Raw genomic sequence first — 22,808 nt, forward strand, 5'->3', positions numbered from 1 at the left:
CCCCGTGCGAGTGGTGGGGGGGAGCCAGGAAAGCTCGGTGCTGGGGGCCCCGCGCCAGTGGGGACACCCGTGGCGGCCCGTCCTGCGCACACGCCCCTGGCCGCGAACGATGCCGGGCCAGGCGCAGGCTGACGTCGAGGACCCATCTCGAACCATCCACTCAACACCTGCTGCCGGGCCTCAAGCCCCCCAGCGCGCGGCACGAGGAAGCAGCAGACCCCCCCCCCACCCCACCCCACGCAGAATCGGGTCAACAGCCCCGCTACCTGCCAGCTGGCCGCACCGCCTGCTCCGGGCCTGTTTCTTCATCTTTAAACCAAGAAACCTGGAACATCCAGGACTCAGCTTCAAGATTCCATGTGTAGTCGCCAAGGTTTAATGCTCCGTTAAAACGGCGCCATCATCCGCAGAAGTCCAATAGGAAGAAATACGTGTTACCTGGCAAGGAGAGATGGAGCCGGCCGGAGGTGCCTTCAGGGAAGGCCGAGCGCCTCCTACTCCAGGCCACTCATTTTAAGCAAAGGTTCATCTCTCTGTTGGACGGGCTGTCACCGGGACACCCTGGAAAGCTCAGAGAATCCCAGGGCACGGCACGCTGTGGGGGCCGGCGAGGGGCACCGGACACCGCCTCGGTGCGTTCACAGGGAAGGTACTCGTAGTTCACGGCAAGGAGCCGCGGACCGACCGGCACGAACCCGGCAGTTTCTAGATGGGAAAGCGCGTTAGTAACAGATAAAACCCTTCTGCCTTTCTCCTATACTCCTAAATGCCACCTGGTCAGTGTTCCTCGACAGCCGATTCTTTTAAACTGTTTAACATGGTTGTTTATGAAATCCCCATCATACCTGAATGAACAGTGACAGAACTAGATTGGACAGGCAGCCAGTCCGAGCTGGGTGGGCTCTTTGCTGCCAGCCTGTCTCCCAAAGCCCCTCGGGTGTCCCAGACACGGGAGCAGGGAAGCGTTTCACGATCCTTAGTGGGAAAAGCCAAAACGCTTCCTAAGTGTTCAAACAAAATGCTCTTACTAAATGCCTACTATAGGCCAAATACTGGGAAGGGGCATAAAGATTAACAACACATGGTCCTTGCTTTCAAATGATCTTGTATTACAGCTTAATGGGGCAGACAGATAGTCACATAAATAATACAACAGCGTTTGTACACTACTTATGGTTTACCCCTCCCCCCAGAAAAAAAAGTTCTTATGGAAGCAAGCAATCAGATCTAAAGTTCCCAAGTCACAATACTTGGGTTGGAAAGTTGAAAGAAAAATTGTAAATCCTATACTCATGACGTGGTCATCAGTGGAATTTCCCTAGATCGGGGGTAGAAACCCTTTGTTGGGCATAAAAGATCAACTAGTTGCCCTCCTAACACGTGGCTCCAAGGTGTTTTATGTTCTGTAATTCGGGACTTTCAAGATATAGCATAAGAATTTTAGACATGCTGGCTGATGTGAAGATGGGATGTGCCCACAGCATAGCCCAGTAGGGGGATGACCAGCCATCCAGAACCACTACAAACCAGTAGGCTTTACTTCAAATAAAGAAAACAAGCCCAAGGCCAAGCACAAACTAACACCACTCTCTTGCCAACTCCCTAGAAGCAACAATGTCAAAGCCTCATGCTCCCATAAATAACTTATAAGTTGTATGCTTTGTGTTTTACTTAAAGGCAGTAAAGTATGCATCTTCCGAAAAACAAAACAAAACAAAAAAAACCCCAAACCCTCTTTATCAAGAAAATGTAGCAAAATGTTAGCAAGGGTGAACCAAGGTGAGGGGGCTACATACGGTTTATGTACTATTCTTTCACCCTTTTTTAGGTTTTCTTTTTTTTTTTTTTTAATAAAAAGTTGAAGTCAAAACGAAGGGATTTGCTCCTGAGGCTCTAAGGCCCCTCCAGCTCCAACATTCGCTGTGTATTTTGTTCTGCCATCAATCCTGGAATCATCAAAGACACAGCCTTTGTAACAAAAAACTAAAAACCAAAAAAACAAAACCAGCACCAAGAACACCTTCTAGCGTTTCACATTTTAGTTGAATCAGCATGACCCCTGCATTGGGGCAGGGATGCTAAGGCCACTCCGGGTAAGAACACCTCCCCGAAAATCCAGATTGCCATCGTCATGGGCCCTTCCTCCCCAGAGGCCTGGATCTGGAACAGTCCAAACGCAGGACCTACTCTCCCTGAACATAAACCCCAGTACATTTGTGAAGCTTTTCGGTCTGTGTGGAATCAGTGTATTAATAACAGCTTATTGGCACTGAATGAAAAACACACAAGTCTTCATCTTGGGTCTTGAACTGGGTCCAGGTCCTACGTAATACCTGGCTGGAAGGGATACAGCTGTAAGCATGCTTGGTGACTGGAGGCCATGTCGTGAGACCTGAGGTTTGAAACCAGGATTGGTAGCTTAACAAAATTTACTGGTTGTAGAAAAAGTAAACTTGCCTCTAGGGAGGTGAGCTCAGACTCACCATTCTGACAGCAGCCCCTGGTGGCCAGTTTAGTGAAAAGTGTTGGCTCTGATGCTTGAAAGCTCCGACCTTGCCTTAATGAAGGCTGCTGCAAGCAGAAAATCCACTCTAGGTAACAGCTGGGGGGGGGGGGGGGGTGGGGGGATGATTAGGGAAGCAGCAAAAATTCAAACTATGGTGCACCTTTGGGTCACATAAATTGCCAAGTCATTAGGTTACCTGTCACTTGCATTAAAAAAAAAAAAAATGTAGTACTGTCTTGCAAAAGTAGAAAAAAAAACGAGAATTCATTTTGAAAGGGCAAGATAATAATACCAGGCAGGCAACACTGAGCTTAGTTTGAAAGTTAACCTCATTCCTTAACTGTGTAGAAAACCTGTGAACAGTCAAGGAGCACAGCTCCTATACAAAATAAAGTGTGTTCTGTCTACTTCCCGACACAGCACCACCCTAGTTTCCACATACCGAATACTGGGAATTCTTACTGGAACATAAGGAAATGCTCCGTGTGGCAGAAACTTCTAGAAAATGCTATCATTCCTTCAGAGAATAAAATAAAATAGGATTGTAAGGGAGGCCCGATTTCTAGCGCCGCGGATTCACCCATTTACTGGACGCAACTAGGAGAATGTTCAGAGGCCGACAGTTGGCTTCCAAGGGGGAGACGTATAAGAAGTGGAAGCCACAGCTCCAAGCCAACTTCTTCGTAAGGTGCACTCTGTCCTCAGCCAGGAGAGAACAATCTGGAAACAATCTGGTGGGCAGCTGCTCTCATCAACAAACTGTTTATTGTAAGAAAGTGGCTGGGTCAAAGGCTAAACATCAACCCGAACCGAAAGCATACGGAGCAAAAATCCATACCGTCCCCGCTGAAGAAACCAGGACTTCTTGTGCAGAAAAGAGAGGGAGAGAAACTCCTGCCTCGCTCTGAACGGGCAAGCGCCACACAAATCTGCTGCATTTCTAGGCACGGTTGTTTTGCATGCTATTACAAATGATTATCTGCTGCTATTTTCAGAACGGCCTCAAAACAAGGGCTAAAATACGGCATTTCAAGAGACACAAAAATCTACTTTCTAAATCACTTCCCCAAAAAAGTTACACTGGCTTCTACCTAGTTGCTTCCTCCTTGCATTTGTTGTATAAAGAAGGGAACCAACATGCCTGTTCACAATGCACGGATAATACGGCCCATCTTTAAATATGTCTCATCCGAAAATGGAACACCAACTGGGTATGAGATTATACAAAGGAACGGATTTATTTTAGGTGTATCAGTGGTATTCTGGTTATGATTTTAAACAGAGCTCTCATCTTTTAGAAACACTAAAATATTTACAGAGGAAAAATCTGATATAAATATCTGGGATTTGCTTCAAAATAATATGGAGAAGGAGTGGGCAGGATTAGACGAAATAAGACTGGCCGGAATAAAAATCTGTGAAGCAGAGTTCATGAGTTCATTTCATTTTCTGTTTCCTTTTGTATATTTGAAATTTTCTACAAAATGTTTCCTTTGACATGTGGGTACGGTTTAACAGTTACTATGAAAAAGAAAAAAGCAACCATTTTCTTAAATATGAGAAAAGGATTAACCTACCAACACAAATGCACTCATTCCCAGGAAGGACACATATGTACCATGGTATTACTAGGGGTCCAACAGGACTGTTTCAGAGACGACTGAAACAGAGCTGTTGTATTCCGAGTCAAACCCTGGAGAGGTAGAAGGAGATGTCCTGTGTGTTCCCAGTGTGTTCAGGATCCGGCAGGTCAGCATCGGACATCAACAGCACCACAAGATGGTATTTAATTGCATTAGGGAGCATGAGAACATATGTGAGCTGGTAAGGAAACCCAACTGACATAAATAACCACATTTTTTTTTTTTTTAAGATTTTATTTATTTATTTGACAGAGAGAGACACAGCGAGAGAGGGAACACAGCAGGGGGAGTGGGAGAGGGAGAAGCAGGCTTCCCACCGAGCAGGGAGCCCGATGCGGGGCTCGATCCCAGGACCCTGGGATCATGACCTGAGCTGAAGGCAGAGCCTTAACCACTGAGCCACCCAGGCGCCCCAATAACCACATTTTTAAAACAGCCCATTTAGCACACAAATTTTGAAACCATAACTTGAGTGCAAATTTGAGGCTCCTGTATATTGCATTGGTAATTCTTAAATTAACGGGAAAATCAATTTGAGAAAGAACCTGAAGTAAATAAAGCAGAGAGCAAAACAGTCTTTCAATGTGCTCAAATTAACTGTGCAAAGGCACCTATCAATGATTTCAAATTGTTCCAGCATAAAGATGAAAATGGTAATAACCACAAATTTTCACCAAAAAATGCATCCAAAGGAACTATTTAAAAGTTTAATTTTTTTTTTTTTTTTTTTTGCATCTGATTGCTTTGCTGGGACCAGCATCAATACCGGAGTCCTGGAAAGAATGTGAAAGGTCATCTCATCTACCCTCCCACAACAGAACAGAGAAGATTTGGTCATGTTAAAAAGCCACCTTGCGGGGCGCCTGGGTGGCTCCGTCGTTAAGCGTCTGCCTTCGGCTCAGGTCATGATCTCAGGGTCCTGGGATGGAGCCCCGCATCGGGGTCTCTGCTCGGTGGGGAGCCTGCTTCTCCCTCTCCCACTCCCCCTGCTTGTGTTCCCTCTACCGCTGCGTCTCTGTCAAATAAATATATCTTTAAAAAAAAAAAAAAATTAAAAAAAATTAAAAATTTAAAAATTAAAAAGCCACCTTGCACGACAAACTCATTTGGCCAGTCTGAGACATCACACGTAATCCCATCATCACCGAAACAAAATACATGCAAAAGAGGAGAATCTTTAAAATTACAGACCGTTGACTTGTAAGGCACTCTACAGACTAAAAAAGCCAGAGGAAAAACCTCAATATTCATGCCTGTGGAAAGCACTAGAGTAATAATCTAGACAATTCTAAGGCAGAAAGAGTCTGGACATTCCCCATTCCCCCATCCCTCAAAAAAATGGAGCATCGGGGTGCCTGGGTGGCTCAGTCAGTGAAGCGTCTGCCTTCGGCTCAGGTCATGATCCCGGGGTCCTGGGATCGAGCTCCACGTCAGGCTCCCTGCTCAGCAGGGAGTCTGCTTCTCCCTCTCCCTCTGCGCCTCTCCCTAGCTTGTGCTCGCATGCTCTCTCTCTCTCAAATAAATAAAATCTTTAAAAAAAAACGGAGCATCATTTTTAATTTATAAAACCACAATTTGGTGTTTTCTTTTTAAAGCCCCATTTCCGGGGCACCTGGGTGGTTCAGTCGTTGGGCGTCTGCCTTCGGCTCAGGTCATGATCCCAGAGTCCTGGGATCAAGCCCCACGTTGGGCTCCCTGCTCAGCGGGAAGCCTGCTTCTCCCTCTCCCACTCCCCCTGCTTGTGTTCCCTCTCTCGCTGTCTCTCTGTCAAATAAATTAAAAAAAAAAAAGAACTTAAAAAAAAAAAAAGCCCCATTTCCTTATTTACTGAGAATAAAAACAGGAAGGGGGATTAGTGGTGCCATCATCCAATTACTCACTAACAAACTGCTGTATGGAGGATTCATTTCTGCTCAAAGACAAGAAAACAACTTGTCAAATACTTTCCTATGGCATTAAAAAAGGAAAACTTTACAAGTTTTCTTAGAATACTCACTTCTAATTTTCATTTTTATTGTCAAACTTTTACTTTGCCTATGGGAGGCAAGTGGGTTTAACTACACGTTTTCACAGTTCAGGGCGCAGGAAAGACTCGCGCTTCTGACACCAACAAACAGCCCAGCGAGGCGCCCATTCAGAATTGGGTGATCCTGCTGACCGGGGATGCCTGGTCCGCGTTTGCAAGATATTCTATTTAGAATTTGAATTTAAACCTAGGAGGTGCAAGAGCCACGTGCCAACACAATCCTTCTCTTTACCCAGAAGCCCTATCTCCCCACACCCGGACACAGGCACAGGAGACACACGCGAGAACTTACACCCACACCACAAGATCATGTTGTACATCTCCGTGTGCCAATGGGAAAGTATGTTTCCGTTTTAGCAGGAATCTAGATATTTTCACCTAAATCTTCTCTCATCCTCAGGGAAAAAGACCTCTCTGCAAACGAAGGTTCTATTTCAGCAATCTTATAAGCATTTTCTAGAAGTTTTAGTTAAAGCAAACATAGGAATATATGCATATATTCAATTTATTCATTCGTTTAAAATTTATTTATAGGTTAATTCACATGCTAAAATTGTAAAGACTCAAATACCACTAAAAAATATCCATTAAAACAAATATTCGAAAGGCTCTAAAATGTTTTCATGCAAAGCCACGTTCCTCAAGTCACCCAATGGGGTCTGACCTCTAGAATTTTTTATGAGGGGCAGAATGTCCGACAATCAGTAAGAACCAAAATTACAGTCTATACTCCAGTATTTCTTCCACTGATTATATGATTAAACCAAAGCCAGAAAACGTTTTAAGAAAGAAAAATACGACACAAGCAGGAGGATAACAGAGAGTTTTTCTAGAAACTTCCAGTATCTGGAAGGCCGTGTGAGGCCACACTTTTGGCACCGCAGCATCTGGAAAAATGCACCTCCTCGTAGGCAGCTGCGGGGAGCCAGAACGAGAACACACTGAGAGTGATTGCAGCACTGTCTGATCTCCGAGAGAAAGAGACAGACAGACACACTAACCTTAGCCGAGTTTTCCTGCCACCACGCTGGCCGGCTTTCGCAAGGAAGCCAGCGAGATCTTGGCCTGGACGGCCCCAGCCAGCCTCCCTGCGGAGGTCCCAGAACACCACCACCCTGGTACCTGGGGCTGCCTCTACTCTCCCGCAGAGGCAGGGGAAACAAGATCACACGCCATCCGGGGCCACAAATGGCCTGTCAGTTCTAAAACCCCGAAACGTGATCAACACTTTTTCAAAACAGCACAATTCCCGCAGCAACACTCCCGAATTCTTTGCATGAATGGAAACAGAACGTGCTCCCCGCCTGCCATTTCCACGCCCGAAAACTGCAGGAGGACGGTCATCCATGGTGCTCAGGTCTCGGTGCTGGGCAGAACCGGCCCCAGCACTTGGCGGCCACCACGGGCACCCTTGGCCGTGCCCTCCCGCCCAGGGCCAGTGTGGGCTCATCCCCTGGGATGTATTTTGTAGGCCTGGGAGACAAAAATTCTGCTCCTAAGAACGTTGCAAGACTTCTAGAGACAGCGTCAGTCGACTTCCCCAGGAGGCAAGGCCATAATCCGTACCCGCTCACACATGGCAGCTATTAGGGAGCTGGTGTAGGAGACAGAAAGCATTTGGTCTTGGAGGACTTTTTATTCCAAAAGGGCCTGTTTCCCATCCACAGATCTGTGACTGCATAAGCAGTGGATATAAATAGTCTGAGGAAATAAAAGCGCCCTTCCTGGATAGGGTGCTACCCGCAGAAGGAAACGGTAGGGAGAGACGCTCCCTCTCGCCTACCCCTCTCCCCCGGGGTTGGCCGGCAGGAACGGAACTAGAACAGCACCCACTCGGAGTGGAAAACAACCGAAGCGGCGTCCGCCTGGGTCTCCCACAAGCACCTTATCGGTCCCTGCCTGGGCTACGGCCCAGAGGTATTTACTCTGCAGGAGTCTCTTGGAAACATGCTTGTGAAAGTAAGATGCAAATAACAATTCGGTCTATAAGGTAGCTGAAAAGCCTCTCCCCACAAAAGACAGACTTTCCTTAGCTTAGGAAAACACCCCATGTGTTACCTCTTTTGCATTTCAACGTCAAAACCCATCATGTCACCTTTGCCATAGCCATTGTGTGCGTTAAAAGGAAGTCAGTTAAAATGAACAAAGCGTTTCCAGTTTAGGCGAAGGAAGAAAGAAAGGAGAGAAAGGTATATGAAAGACCCCCTAAACATTCATAGCTATAAAAGCTTTTAAATGTGTGCTTTAATCTGCTAGCTGCTCGTTAGCTCGGGCCGTATTATAAAATAGCTACCCCACCACCGCGTTTAGCCACGTGTCAAACACCATTCAGGGCGCACCTGGAATTCTGAGTTTCTCCCTAATTTGGATCTCTAAAAATTATTTTCTAAGCTGTGTTTTAAAGGAACACTAGAAGTTTCCATCTCACCGTACTTACTTGAGATTCAGAACTAAGATTAAAGGTGGAGAGAGGGAGAATGCCACGCCAAATACTAAGCTAAAACATGGAAAGCAAGGGTTTTTTTTTTTTTTAATTAGAGAATTTCAATTAACTCACAAAAATACATGAGATGCTTCACTGCTCCACAACCCGGCTTGCTCTCCCGAGGATAAGGACCCCTGCCCTGGCTTCCCACCTGTCAGGGCTACCGTGAGGTCCAGATGAGGCCGAGACACCTGGGGAGGCACCTGGTTTCCTATACGGATAAGGACCCCTGCCCTGGCTTCCCACCTGTCAGGGCCACCGTGAGGTCCAGATGAGGCCGAAGACACCTGGGGAGGCACCTGGTTTCCTATACGGCATGCCACGAGATGGGAATGTGTCTGTTTTCCAGACTTCCACAGAAAGGGCTCACGCATAGTAGGCACTCAGATGTTCGCTAAACGAAGAGATCAGCTAAGAGAAGGAAGAATGAGAACCATGTGGTATGATTTAGTCTCGGTTTCTTCCTAAAGCAACCAACATCAGAAAAGCAGCTCCCCGGGTGGAAGGGACTACACTAGGAAATTTTAATACTTTTACAGATATTGAAACTACTCCTACCTGCTTTTTTGGTGGGGGAGGAGGCATTCCACAGCAAATGATTTGGGGTTGAATCAAAATGAAATGTGATACTAGTTTTTGTTCTAAAGCAGAGAGGACCCATCCCACAATACCCACACTACCGAAATTACACACAACATGACAATTTCTGCCGGGTTGCTTTAAAAACAACCCCCGTTGTCACTTCTTGTTACGGTTACATCACAGCCCCAAGGCAAAGGAACCGCATACCCTCTCTCTGGCAGGACTCCTGCCACCGTCCTGCCTGCCTCTGTCTTAGGACGCCTCCATACCATCAGCTACCAGCCACAAGGAACGCCCAAAAGAATGCCAGGTTTGTAGTTTCAGAAAGCCCCAGACCCCACGCAATGATGTCCCAGGGTAGGGGAGCATGCCAAGCAGGCTGTGCGCACTCCCATCCTCTCCCCCCTCCCCTGGTCTGGCTGGGGGGTCGAAAGGAACCCACTGAGATCCCATTCCAGCTTGTCCCAATCAACCAGCTGCCCCTCCAAGCACAAACCCCTCGGACTCGCTGCACACCCTCCCCCCGGCAGAGACAAACATGGAAACAGAGCCCAGAGAAATGGAAACAGGAGAGTGAGTTTTTCCGTGGGACTTTACATTCTGCAAGGGAACGAGCTGTGTTTTTCTATCAAATCGGACACACACACACTCACACTCACACTCACACACGCTCTCACACACACTCACACACTCATACTCACACACTCACACATACACACACACACTCACACACACACACACACACACACACACACACACACGGGTCCCCCACAGGAAAGAGGTATTCCTGCTAACTTGCCAGCAGCCCCAGCAGCAGTACCAGGGGCAGGAGGTCAGTGTGGTGGCGACCCAGTAATCCGGGGTCAGCCGCGTGTCCTCTGAGCCTCTCCCTCTACTCACACCTCCGGGAAGGAAGTTAGCTGTTTGAAAGGGCTCCCTGTGGAGACGTCAGCACAGCTGTGTCTTCTCTGAGAAACAGTTCGAAGGGTTCCATCGAGAAACATCCAAGCAGGGCTGGGGGCACTCGAATTACGAGCTTCCGCCAGGACCCCCAGAAGCAGGCGTGAATGCACTGCTGAGGCCCGGGAGCGCCCACCGGGGAGGGGAGAGCCCCGATTAAACCCGGCAGCGTAGCCGTCACTGGCCATTCACAGAGTCAAGGCGTTACTAACAAAGCTAACGCCGTTAAAGTAACTCATATAGACGTCGAATATTAAATAAACTATCAATATCTACACAAGAGTCCTTACTTCTCAACACTCAAGTTGTGACCGTTTCTGGGATGCCTTCAAAGTCCAGTGAGAGTAATTTGTGTGCATCTTTAATAACCGGTTTTGCTCCTTATAAAAATAATGCATGTACGTTACAGAAAATTTAGGACATACAAAAGTTTAGTATCATCACCCCAAAGCCCACCACCCAGAAATATACCCTAGATTTCTGTATTTCCCTCCAGTCTTTTTTTCTGTAGACACACTGGTGGGGTACACGTGCTCGTGTGTTTTGTTTGGACAGAGCAATAATTTTGCTGAGGCCTGAATTTCAATCCTGCCCCCTGGGAGTTGCGATTCAACGGGAAGTCCCCGGTCACCCAGAGGCCGCACCTCAGCCGAGCCCTGCTTCCTCGTGGTGTCATGCATGGTGACGCATACGAGGCCATACATGAGTGGATTTTATAGGGGAAATCACATGCTGCTGGGGCGTGTGGGTGCCGGGAACGGTCTCAGAACACATCCCCAGCGAACACCAAGAATCGACTGTTCTTTGGGTGAGTGCTTTTTTCTAGCTGGGTCACCATGCTTTCTCTTCCATTTGTATCGGAGTGATGTGGAAGCTCACAGGTACCTCGTAAACCTTCTGTACTGTTTCCTATACAAAGCGAGGGCCTAGGCACCAAACTCTGTCAACAGAGCCGATAACTAGTGTGTTTATTGTGTTCTTTCATATCCCCTCCTCGAACAGTACCTAGTACATAGCAAGAGGCTTAATGAAAGGTGAATATTAACTGTGACGCTGAAATAATTCCTACAGATCCAAAAGAAAGTGCCACCAATATAATGGAAAACTACTAAAGTATGTGGAGCTGGTGCAGAGAGGAGAAAAAAAAAGTCTGAGCTGTTTCCAGTCCAGGGAGTCTGTTCACAGGCAGCCTAGCTCCGCAGCGACACCGTGTGGTGAGAGGTGGTTGGTTCCCAACAGCACAGAGTAGCCCCGAGCCCGGAGCCCGAAGCCAGCGCAGGTGTGGAATCTACATGCAGGGCAGGTGATGAATCTAAGGATGGGCCATGTAGTGCAGATGCTGGGATGACAACATCCTCTCCACGTGCCTTAATCCCATGGGGATCTATGAGATCTAGTAAGAAGGCTGCAGGAAAGAAAACCAAATAGAACGTACGACCCAGCTCTCTTCCCAATCTGTCATCCCCAACTATCTGTAAATGCTGAGCCGCCTGCACAATGACTAGAAGATGCTCCTAGATGTCTCCACCTCGGCATTAGGAGAAGACCCCGAGGAATTATGAGCTGCCTGCAGAAAGACCATCAAGGTGTGGATCAGTCTACCTTCACATTCATTTGCATGATAATCCTTCAAAGAATTTGTATTCCAGGAAAACATACTCTAACACCCTGAGTTCTTAGATTTCCTTTAACTGCAGATTCAAAGTCTTCTAGGAGACGATAAAACTAAGAAATGAGGGTATACACAACAACCGCACGCTCACACACTCAGGTCCTTGGGCTCCCCAAGTAAAAAGGAATTCGGAGAAAAGCAGTCGGGAGAAAAAGTAATCCACAGTATAGAGATCCAAGAGCAACCAGACCAACTGGGAGACCCAAAATGAGAAGAGAACGTTTCTGGAAACTGCTCTTTCCCAAACTTGTTATGTAAATAGGAACTTGGTAGCCTTGGAGTCTGTGTGGGGTGTCTGTGTCTGTACATAGAACGAATACTTGCTTTAATCTTGTTCAAGCACTTCATTCCCAAGGTTGGTGAGGCAGGGTCACCAATCAGTAGGGGAAATGTATCCCCCCCACCCACATGCAGTTTAAAGAACGGAAAGGACAAAACCATGAAGCATCTACTGGGTACATTAATATAAGCAGACACGCAATACAAAGCCTCTGCTTAGGTGTTTCAGGTTATACCCATCCTAAAGAAGCACGGGAAATGCCCAGAGTTCGAACCTTGAGAACACAGCTTCTTCTTCACTGATATATCCAGGAGTCCAGAGGGGCGAGTCCCCAGACCAGTGCGGTCAGAACTCCCAGGAAAGGTCAAGGAGCACTGTCACTGGTCTATCTCACTCGGGACCTCAGAACAAGCAGGCAATTTCCTCACATACCGGTCTCAGCCCCCGATGACCAGGAAAGGAGGGAGTGAGAAGATTTAGGAGAGTGACAGTCACAGCTCCCCTGGGACCAGTAACCCTTACCCACAAGGCTCTGCCCCATCCCTCCAAAGTGGGAGGGCGATGGGTGGGCCATCTATAGGAGGGAAAGCTCTGAGGACACACTTTATTTTACTATAAGTCACAAGTTGGATCTGATGCTTTTCCTTCTATTAACTGAACATTTAAAATAGAGACAAAGGGGCGCCTGGGTGGCTCAGTTGGTTAAGCGACTGCCTTCGGCTCAGGTCATGATCCTGGAGTCCCGGGATCGAGTCCCGCATCGGGCTCCCTGCTCGGCGGGGAGTCTGCTTCTCCCTCTGACCCTCCTCCCTCTCATGCTCTCTGTCTCTCATTCTCTCTCTCTCAAATAAATAAATAAAATCTTAAAAAAAAATAAAAAATAAAAAAAAAATAAAATAAATAAAATAAAATAGAGACAAAGATGTGGAGTTTTGAAGCCCCAAGATAAAGGCACAAACCAAAGTCATACCATGAATCTCCGAGAGCACCCATTTAAAAGAGTTTGGGGCACCTGGCTGGCTCAGTCAGAAGAGCATGGGACTCTTGATCTTGGGGTTATAAGTTCGAGCCCCATGTTGGGTGTAGAGATTACTAAAATAAATAAACTTTTAAAGTAATTTTTTTAAATAAAAAAGTTAAAAGAGTACAACCTGGCTAAAAACCACAATGAAAATGAAATAAAAGAATGTTTCTTAAATGGAAAAAAAATCCATTGCAATATCATTCATTTTTAAAATTTAAAACATTACCTGACGTCTTTTTAGACTAGATAACAGGCACTAGGTACATTATACGCATGTAACTTATTAAAACTCCAAACTAATAATATTAATAATTGGACTGTCTTTTAAATAATATAATTTACACAAAACATTCACATATATTATTTCTTGCAAACCTCATATAATCCTATAAGGTATCCTAATCTTGTAAGCACGTGGAGTTTATAGCTGTCTTCTCCAAGTGAGCACATCCCATCCAGACAGCCACAGCTCCGCTCTCCTCCAACAACTAAGTTTGCCAAGGGATAGAGTATAACCCAAAAGGGAGTTCCTTCTCTTTTAAAAATGTTGAGGAGGAGGTATACTTTGTTCTTTTCAAGAGAAAGCAGGTAAGTTTGGTGTTTAGAGTCACCTGGACCATCAGGCATTTGCGGAAACTGCAGGGTTATATCACTGAACTCACAAATTTCCCTATGGAGGGGAGACAGGAAAAAGACCTCCAAATACCTTGCCACAATCAGTAAGAGATTGACAGCTTGGCAAAGCAAAGGGGTTAGTAGGAGGAGACACCCCTAAGAATCTGGCAACCAGCCCAAACCAGGTAACAACCACAGGCATCAAATGCAGACAAAAGCCCAGGAAAATTCCTGAATACGTTCCCAGCTCCACGGGCATTTCCCTTTTAGACACAACGAGAGGATAGAAGCTGAACTCGGAGCCCCTTCTGCCACAAGAGGGCAGACATCAGCACAAATGAATTTTTCCTGTCCAAAAATTCCCTGAAAAAGGCCCGGATCAAAACAAAGGTCTTTAATCCCAAATGAATAAATTGTGGTTTCCAAATACACTCTTGACACATAAAAGAGTGACCCTCTGCCCCCTAAAGTGGATAGGCCGTGACCTTTAAGATACAACACCTTCTAAACTCCAACAGTCTTCTCTCCCACCCTTACCTACAAACACCACAAATATCAGTTATACTTGGATATCTTTAAGACGGTTCCCAAACCTGAAGGCCAAGTAAAAACAGAAATCAAAATCGAGACCACTGAGAAAGAACAGGGTCGACGTCTGGAAGAAAGGCGACCGAGGGGTCGTCCCCTTCCCGCCTGAGCACACACTCACCTCGGTCGCAGGCAGTAAGTAAAGAGGGGTTAAGGCAGGAACGTGTCTGATGTCACAGTTTAGGCCGAGCGTTGTCAGGATCTCCCTAAGGACTTCATATCTTCTAATATTGCTTGATTTGAGCAGATCAAAATCTTCTTGGGTTTGTACCACTGAAGAACTGGGAGGTAGTTCTAAGTGCACCTGCAGGAAAAAGACACTGCTTCGTAAATCGTGAATCGTGAATCCGGGGCACTTGCCAACCTTAGGAGAAACAGTGTCTTTACCAGCATTTCTGAAAACCTCAACAGAAATCCTTCTGATCATCAACAGTATGTAAACGTTGGAACTTGACCATGTGGAGAGTCACAACAAAGCAATAAAAAGATTCAAAGGAGCCGACTGAAATTTGGGCAGTCGGGTGAAAAGGTGGTGCTGGACACAAGCCTGGATAGTATTCAGACTCTGCCCGGGCCCCAACTTGTATCACTAACCAGTTGGGGGACCTCAGCAAGTTGCTCAACTTGATTACTCTACCAAAACACTTAGAAATAGGATTGTACCAAGAAGCCAACTAAGGTTGCTACTGAACCCCGGGAGGCGCGATGGGTTGTGTGCAAACTCTCACTCCACCTATAGTCATAACCACCAGGAAACAACACCATGAAGGACAGGAGCCTCATTCACCATTGTAAGAGTGTGTGCAGGCATCCAAAAATAGAAGATGTGGGGTTTGGGGGACCCCAGAAAGGCCCGCCCCACCACCCTCCTTCACCTGGATTGAATTTAAGATTCCGGACTTCTATCTAGTTCAGGCTTTGTTGTCCACTTAAAATTAAAACCCCACCTAGGGGCGCCTGGGTGGCTCAGTCGGTTAAACGTCTGCCTTTGGCTCAGGTCATGGTCTCAGGGTTTCTGGGATCGAGCCCCGCATCGGGCTCCCTGCTCAGCGGGAGTCTGCTTCTCCCTCTGCCACTCCCCCTGCTCATGCTCGCTCTAATAAATAAATAAAATCTTTTAAAATAAATAAATAAATAAAACAGCCCCACCAATCAACAAACGGTCTGTGTCTTGGTCTGAAGGAACATGCTAGAACTTCTAGCTCCCTTCAGTTAGAACTTTCCAATCAGTGGTGTGCATTTTGGTGTAAAGGAACAGACTAGAACTTCTGGTCCTCTTGAGATCAGATTTTAACTGGCCATTAGAGCCGTGGAGGGTGCCAGAATATTGAGCAACCTAAGCATGTTGGCTTTATTTTATTTTGCCTTTGCCAGGAATCAGCTGTGGATTTCTGTTGTATGCAGAGCTCCTGACCTGATACTATTAGGAGCATGATGAAAATAAAGAGCAAGGTGCCCACAGCCTTCAGGCAATGTAATATCTCTCAATTCCCACCTAAGACTTAACCAAGTCAAAAATACTGTCCAAATATCCTGAGCAAAGTGGTCCAACTGTGCAAAGTTGATGCCAGTCTTAAAGGTTTGGAGAGACAGGCCAGCACGGCCCCACGCGAGGGCGGGCCAGCCAAGGGCTGCTCCTGCCGGCCAGGAGTGAGTCTGTCCTCCAAACAGCCGCGGAGAGAGGCAGAGGCAGAGAAGTGAAATCCTTCAAGGTATCCGAATCCGAGTCTCCTTTCCTGCGTTCTTTCCCTAAATGTGGCCTCTCCTCTCTAGTGGACAAAGCCAGTGGCTCTCCTGGAGGTGACCCCTTACAGGTGGCAGAAATAAAATGAGTGACATTCTCCCCCCACCTGGGCCCAGAGGAGAGGGCGTGAGCGTGATGCCTGAGTGAATACACAGAAGATCCAAGAAGCACCCGCAGTGGGGTGTGCTGAACTCACAGTCACACCTGAGCGAGGCCAAGGGGGAAAAGGCGGGCTTACCCCCACGAGCAGGCCTCCAGGGCTCCAGGAGGTAAGAGAGAGGACAGCCACGGACATTGTGCGAGGAGTGCTTTCGTGGGCTTTGAGAGTAGCTGCTTCGACAACGGACGCGAGAAGAGAGACCTCCTCTGTCTCTAAACCTCAATTCACAGGACAGAGACTGTGTGCTTCTGGATTTGCCTTCTGGTCCTCTGTGGGACCCAACACGCGTCTCGTCCTCTGGCTGTAACACTGTTACCATACTGATGGGCCTGTTTCTATACCTTGGCTTCTTCTAAAATTAAGGCTTTTTGACCTAAAAACGTCTTCAGTCACAAATGCAGGGGGTGGAGGGCGGTCTGCCACCCGTGCGTCGTATCTGGTGGGTAGCGCACGGCTAACACCCTACAGAGCACGGGACGGGAGGACTGCACAGCAAAGCAGGATCTGCCTGAAATGTCAACAGTGCCGGGGTTGAGAAACCCTGCTCGAAGAGCCAGACCATCCTGCCATGCACTACGCTAAGTAAGGGAATAAAATATTTTTAAGTCCATGTGGGCAACTTCATGCCAAAGTCCTGGTCCAGTCGATAATCCAAGGTCAGCATTAATCCGCAGCCTTAAATGTCCCCTGCAAACCTGATCGTCACAGCAAGCACACGAAAACGTCCTTTCTCCTCGCGATGAGCAGTAAAGGCGTCCACAGGCAGTTCCTTGGCCGTGAGACCACCATCTACTGCGCGGCTGTGGTTTGCCCTTGAAGTGCTCTGCCCCTCTTACTGGGTTACATCATTACTCGATTTACTAGAGATGAAGACTATGAAATTGACCGGGGAAAGAGGAAACTAACCAGCCCTCAATAATAACATTTATTGGCCGCTCTTGGCGGCAAGGTATCGTAGTGACACAGGTCTGAGCAGAAAGCAGTGACCCTGTCACACAGAGACTGGAAGTCATTTAAAATCAAAAATGACATTCTAATCCTCTGAATCTGATTTTTGAAGCTGCATCGTATTGCCTTTTTTTTCCTAGAGCAATGCATGCAGTATCAAATTTTATGACAGCAACGGGGTCAATGTAAATGGGGCAGCAAGTGGAGTTGCCATGTCACTCAGAGAAATGGATCGCAGCAGTGCCGAATCAATTTTCTAGTACAAGTCTGTGCACAGGGGTGGTAAAAGTCACCACTCAAAACTGAAATATGGCTCTAGGAAGTCGGGTTTTTAAGTGGATTTTCTGAGAATGCGCAGTTGCTATAGTTACCATCTTTGCAGAGAAAAAGGTAAGAAGAACATTTATTAGGCCTCCAAACTAATTCATGTGCTTTGCAGCCTACATGAAACCTGCCTGGCTTGTACGCATTCATCTGTCCTGATGGCCAGATTTTTAAATTATATGCATCTTTGAGCATTATCTTAAGAACAAACGAATGGGCTTTGGAAGAGTAAAGAAACAAATTTATGACCCCTTGAAGAATGTTTGGTCAGAAAAGCCAAGAGATTTAGCTCCTAGGACAGCATATGAAATGAAAATAAACAATAAAAAAAAAGGAAACGATTCTCCAACTCAACAAAAAGATCCCTGTAATATAACAAAATCTGTTACACTCATCCTGGAAACTATTCTGGGCAAAGTATCTACCTCTACTTAACTTTCTCATGAGATAACAAATCCTTAGGGACAAGGGTTCATCTAACTCTAATAAAAACTTTCTGCCCTGAGGTGTTAAAAAAGTTTGCAGTCAATGATCAGGAATTTGGAAACTGTCTATCCTGCTTCCATCTGCTTAAACAAACCAAAAAGGAAAAGGAAAAAGAAAGAAACAAGAAAAAAAAACAGCAGATGAGCCAAAGGATTTGGGAAGGGAGCGGGAGGGAAGTAGCATGTCCCTTCTTCTCCCTTCCCACTTCTCCCTTACCTATATAGAGCTGACCCTTGAACAATGTGGGGGGCCAGGGGGCCAACCTCACCGTGCAGTGGAAAATCTGCATATAACTTTCAACTCTCCAAAAACTTAACTCTAAAAGCCTAGTGTTGACCGGAAGCCTTACCGATAACATAAACAGTCAATTAACACATATTTTGTATATTACACATATTATATACCCTATCCTTACAATAAAGTAAGCTGCAGAAAAGGAAACTATTACCAAGAAAATCATAAGGAACAGAGAACACATTTACAGTACTATACTGTAGTTAGCCAAAGAATTCCACACAAGTGGACCCACGCAGTTCAAAGCCTTGTTATTCAAAGGTCAACTGTATTAATGTGCCATAAATCGAAATCGCTTCAAAATTCTATCTGAAATTTTTCTCAGCACTTAGATTTTAAGAGTGACAAAAATCATAAAAGAACTGAGGATTTGAGAAGTTTTCAACACTCACCACCCCAGCAGTTGGTGAGCATTCATGCAATCCCTGTTATCAACCACAATGTTGTAATGTGAGGGTTATGAACCCTGAAAATCACCAGCCCAAGGCACTCGACTCCCTACACAAACTAAAAGGTTCGATTATACTGACCACAGTGTGCTCTGAGACAAGAGAGTAGACTAATGTATTTTGGAAAGATGATTACCAGCATAGAGCAAAACAAGAAAGAATTTTCTGACTCATCTTTGGTCAACCAGCAGTCTTTAATCAGCATGACACCTTCTGCTTCGTTCCTCCGTCCCGAGTGTTTTGGTGAAATGCGATATTCATGCGACAGGAAAGCCCTCACCTAAACCTACTCAGCATCAGCAAAAAAAGTCCCAGCCAAGGATCAGAAGTACCCCACGGAGCTCAGACTCTTGACCCTTTTGGTGCTCAGCCTTAAAGGGCATACTCTCTGAGAGTCCCCAAAGATCCCCACATGGATACCAGCTCCATACCTGGCAAAGGACAGCTTCTCCTCCACGAGTTCCAAAAGGCACCTGCACTATCAGCCTGTCCTTGTCCTCATTCTCCAGGTGACCCTGCAGCTTGCCCAGGCTGCGGCGCTCCCCAGGGATTTCCTCATAAACGTAGCCACTGCTCAGGACGCTGAGCTTCACCTGGGTCTGGTCAGCCTTGGAGAAAACCAAGCTCTGGACTGTTTCCTCGAGCACGCTCTTGCTCGTCACCTGGAAGCCAGCAAATGTGAAGGACGAACACAGGCCTAACACTTTCCCTCCCTGAGAAAGGTAGGCCATGAACTTCTGGGAAAGGTCTTCAGGAATAGTCTCCTGGGTGGCAACGACCAACAACAGACAGTTGTCTGACCACGGGTCTCTGAGAGCACTTTCCCTTGACAGGTGGTAGAGCGTATAGCGGTCGGTGTCCACACAGTCCGCCAGAACGGACCGGACCTCCTGGAACCTGCCCAGGGATTTCTGGGGGGCAGAGCCCACATAGAAGAGGATGTTGGGGGCCTTTCCCGTGACGTTGACTCTCCTCCATTCTCTCTCCAAGCGGATATCATCAGCAACATCCTCCGAACTGCCACTGTGATCATAGGGAAGATCTGGAATGTTCTCTGCAGATGCAAACTTGACAGATTCAATGGTACTGTTCTCCAGCTCCAGACACTCATGGCAACTAGACAGATGGAGGGGACAGTGCTCGACAGAGCCTGCTCCTCTGTCACCCTCCCCGGCAGGCTCGCTGCCAGAAGCACTCCCCGTCCCCAGTGTGCGTTGTGCACCAAGAACCTTGGGATCATCTCTACCAATGCACTCCACAGCGTCCGGCTCAGGCTTACTCTCAGCGGAAGGTTCAGGATTCTGTTGTAGGGTCTGGGCTTGCTTGTCTGAGGCCTGATCCTCAAGTGCCTTCAGAGTACAGTCCTGCAAGTGCACTGCTAAAATACGAACAGAAAAGACAATCATCAGCCCTTCTGGTCTGTCACGCGGCTCAGTTCAAAACCTCATGGCGCTCTCCGCACTCTGCCCGCCGGCTCCCACCTGCATCCCTACCGCAAGTCTTCAGCATCTGCTGGAACCGGGCACTGCTCCCACCTGCTGGGAGGGTGCGCCCGACCTTCCCGACAGTGAAATCCCAAATCCCACATTTCCACAACACCTTTGCCTTATGAATCGGGAAGCCCCAGATCCCCTTATTGGCTGGTGAACAAAGTGGGATTCAGAGAGGTAAATTCTGTGCCCACTTACTTACAGAATCGATTTCTTGGGTGTCAGTCTCCTATAAGAAAATGAAACTGAGAAACAAAAAGGGCACATATCTGGTGTACCCAGCACACCCCACGCAGAAGGTGCTCTTGGGACACTTCATAGGATCAATGGGGGAAAAGGGTCTTTCCAGTATCTTATCTCAGGACCGGAATAGAAATTTACAATCACTGATTCAAAAAACATTCATGGAGCACTTGCTATGCACCTGACATTGTATTGGGCACATGCACATGCCAAATGGGGAAATTAAATGATTTACAAGGATTTCCAGAGCTGGGAACACTCCTTTGCTCAAGATACAAATGAAGACTTTCATGGACACAGAAACTCAATTTTTAAAACCTAATTAAGAACATTTTGCATGTTTCCTGAAAAAAAGATGTATCCCAAAATATTGTGATATATATTTTTTAAATAAAAAACTGTTAGAATTAGAACTTTAGGGTAATACCGGCTATGCTTTCCATCCAGTCGAACTATAGTCTAGAAACTTGTTATATTTTTTAGATTATGGGAAACAAATATTATATGGGTTCTACATTTGCACGCCATCTTGTGGATAACACAATTATGGGAAATCCTTGTTAAAGAATCTTAAAAGCACTGGGGCGTCTGGGTGGCTCGGTGGGTTAAGGGTCCGACTCTTAATCTCAGTTCAGGTCTTGATCTCAGGGTCTTGAGTTCAAGCCCCATGTTGGGCCCAGCATGGAGCCCACTTAAAAAGAAATAATTTAAAAAGCACTATCGATATACTTTGGGATAAGCATCTCAAAAAAACCTAACACATGCATTATTCTCATACTGTTACAATTACATCCACCTGTTGACTGCATTAAACTGAAGATAAGCCTTAAGCCACATCGAACAAGAGAGTTCAACAGTCCGTAAACTAATAACCAATGGTCTCCTGCTATGCTAGAAATACTTTTTTTAAAGTTTTTATTTATTTAAGTAATCTCTACACCCAACGTGGGGCTCCAACTCACGACCCAGAGATCACGAGTTGCCTGCTCTTCTGCCTGAGCCAGCCAGGTGCCCCTGATGGAAGCATTTCTTTTTTTTTTTTTTTTTTTTAAAGATTTTATTTATTTATTTGACAAAGAGAGACACAGCGAGAGAGGGTACATGAGCAGGGGGAGTGGGAGAGGGAGAAGCAGGCCCCCCGCCGAGCAGGGAGCCCGATGTGGGGCTCGATCCCAGGACCCTGGGATCATGACCTGAGCCGAAGGCAGACGCTTAACGACTGAGCCACCCAGGCGCCCCATGATGGAAGCATTTCTAAGGTCACTTACAAACAATCTTTTGAGGTACCAATCCATCAGCCATCTGGAGTCTATCTTCCATGAACGCCACCCCCAGCTTACTGAAGTCATCCACGCTTGCTTCAGCGATTAATTGATAAGGATCCCCAGGTCTGCACGCTAATGGCAAACAGCAGTCGGACCACTTCACAATCTGAGAAAACATGGATGAGGGAGGAGGAAGAAAAAGATGGTGAGATTGTTCTTCTCTAAACTAAGCAGATACTTTTCCCTTCAGCTCCCACCCCTAAGTTAGAGTCAAACATAATGAGTTACTGAATATTGCATTTTCTTAACGTCAAAGTTGTTCTGGCTCTAACATTCTTGTTTCTACCTGACAACAGGGCTTCCAAAGCACTAAATACAACCCTCTATTTTTTTTAATTTTTTATTTAAATTCAATTAGCCAACATATAGTACATCATTCGTTTTAGATGTAGTGTTCAATAATTCATCAGTTGCGTGTAACACCCAGTGCTCATCACCTCAGGTGCCCTCCCTAATGTCCATCGCCCTGTTACTCCATCCCTCTCTTTTAAAAGCAAGCAATTGAAGTCTCCACCGCTTTTCAAGGAACTGAAAGGGGAGAGGGCCATTTTCTAGACATGGAAATACATCAGTGTGCCCGGTAGTAACAGGAAATAGGAGGAAGCAACAGGTCCACAATATCCAGTGATTTATAATGTAACCCGGAGTCTGAGACCGACTGCACCAGAACTCCCCAGGCGCGTGTGAGCACCTCCCTTCCTGGGCACCATACTCTCTGGTGCTCCCGATGCCCTGCAGCCCAGGAATCAGAGAAGTTCTACACAGGGCTCCTCCTTGATTCCTACAACTGGGAAAACAACTGTCAAGGACCGTCCCGTCTGGAGACCTCCTGCCTGTCCCAGCTCAAATTCCCACCACAAGGGAAAATGAGCACAGAAAAAACTCAGTCCTTGACACATTCTGGTTTTTCTAAGAGAAGAATGTGAACCTGGGAGGAGGAGAAGGGGAGCCCTGGGGCGGGGGG

General features: G+C 46.6%; 1 protein-coding gene across 3 annotated transcripts in view; it reads right to left on the minus strand.

Annotated features, from left to right (window-relative positions):
- HLCS (holocarboxylase synthetase) overlaps nt 1-22,808 on the minus strand; it is a 221,246-nt gene that overhangs the window by 167,932 nt on the left and 30,506 nt on the right. For all 3 annotated transcript variants that reach the window (XM_032392696.1, XM_032392695.1, XM_032392693.1), the window contains exons 3-5: nt 21,788-21,950; nt 19,218-20,164; nt 14,503-14,685 (exon numbers count right to left, since the gene is read on the minus strand). In XM_032392696.1, the coding sequence (XP_032248587.1) occupies nt 14,503-14,685; nt 19,218-20,164; nt 21,788-21,839 (1,182 nt within the window). In that variant the 5' untranslated portion in view covers nt 21,840-21,950. The remainder of the gene's footprint in view (nt 1-14,502; nt 14,686-19,217; nt 20,165-21,787; nt 21,951-22,808) is intronic.

Source organism: Phoca vitulina, unplaced genomic scaffold (assembly GCF_004348235.1).
Source record: "Phoca vitulina isolate PV1807 unplaced genomic scaffold, GSC_HSeal_1.0 scaffold68, whole genome shotgun sequence".
Classification (NCBI taxonomy): domain Eukaryota; kingdom Metazoa; phylum Chordata; class Mammalia; order Carnivora; family Phocidae; genus Phoca; species Phoca vitulina.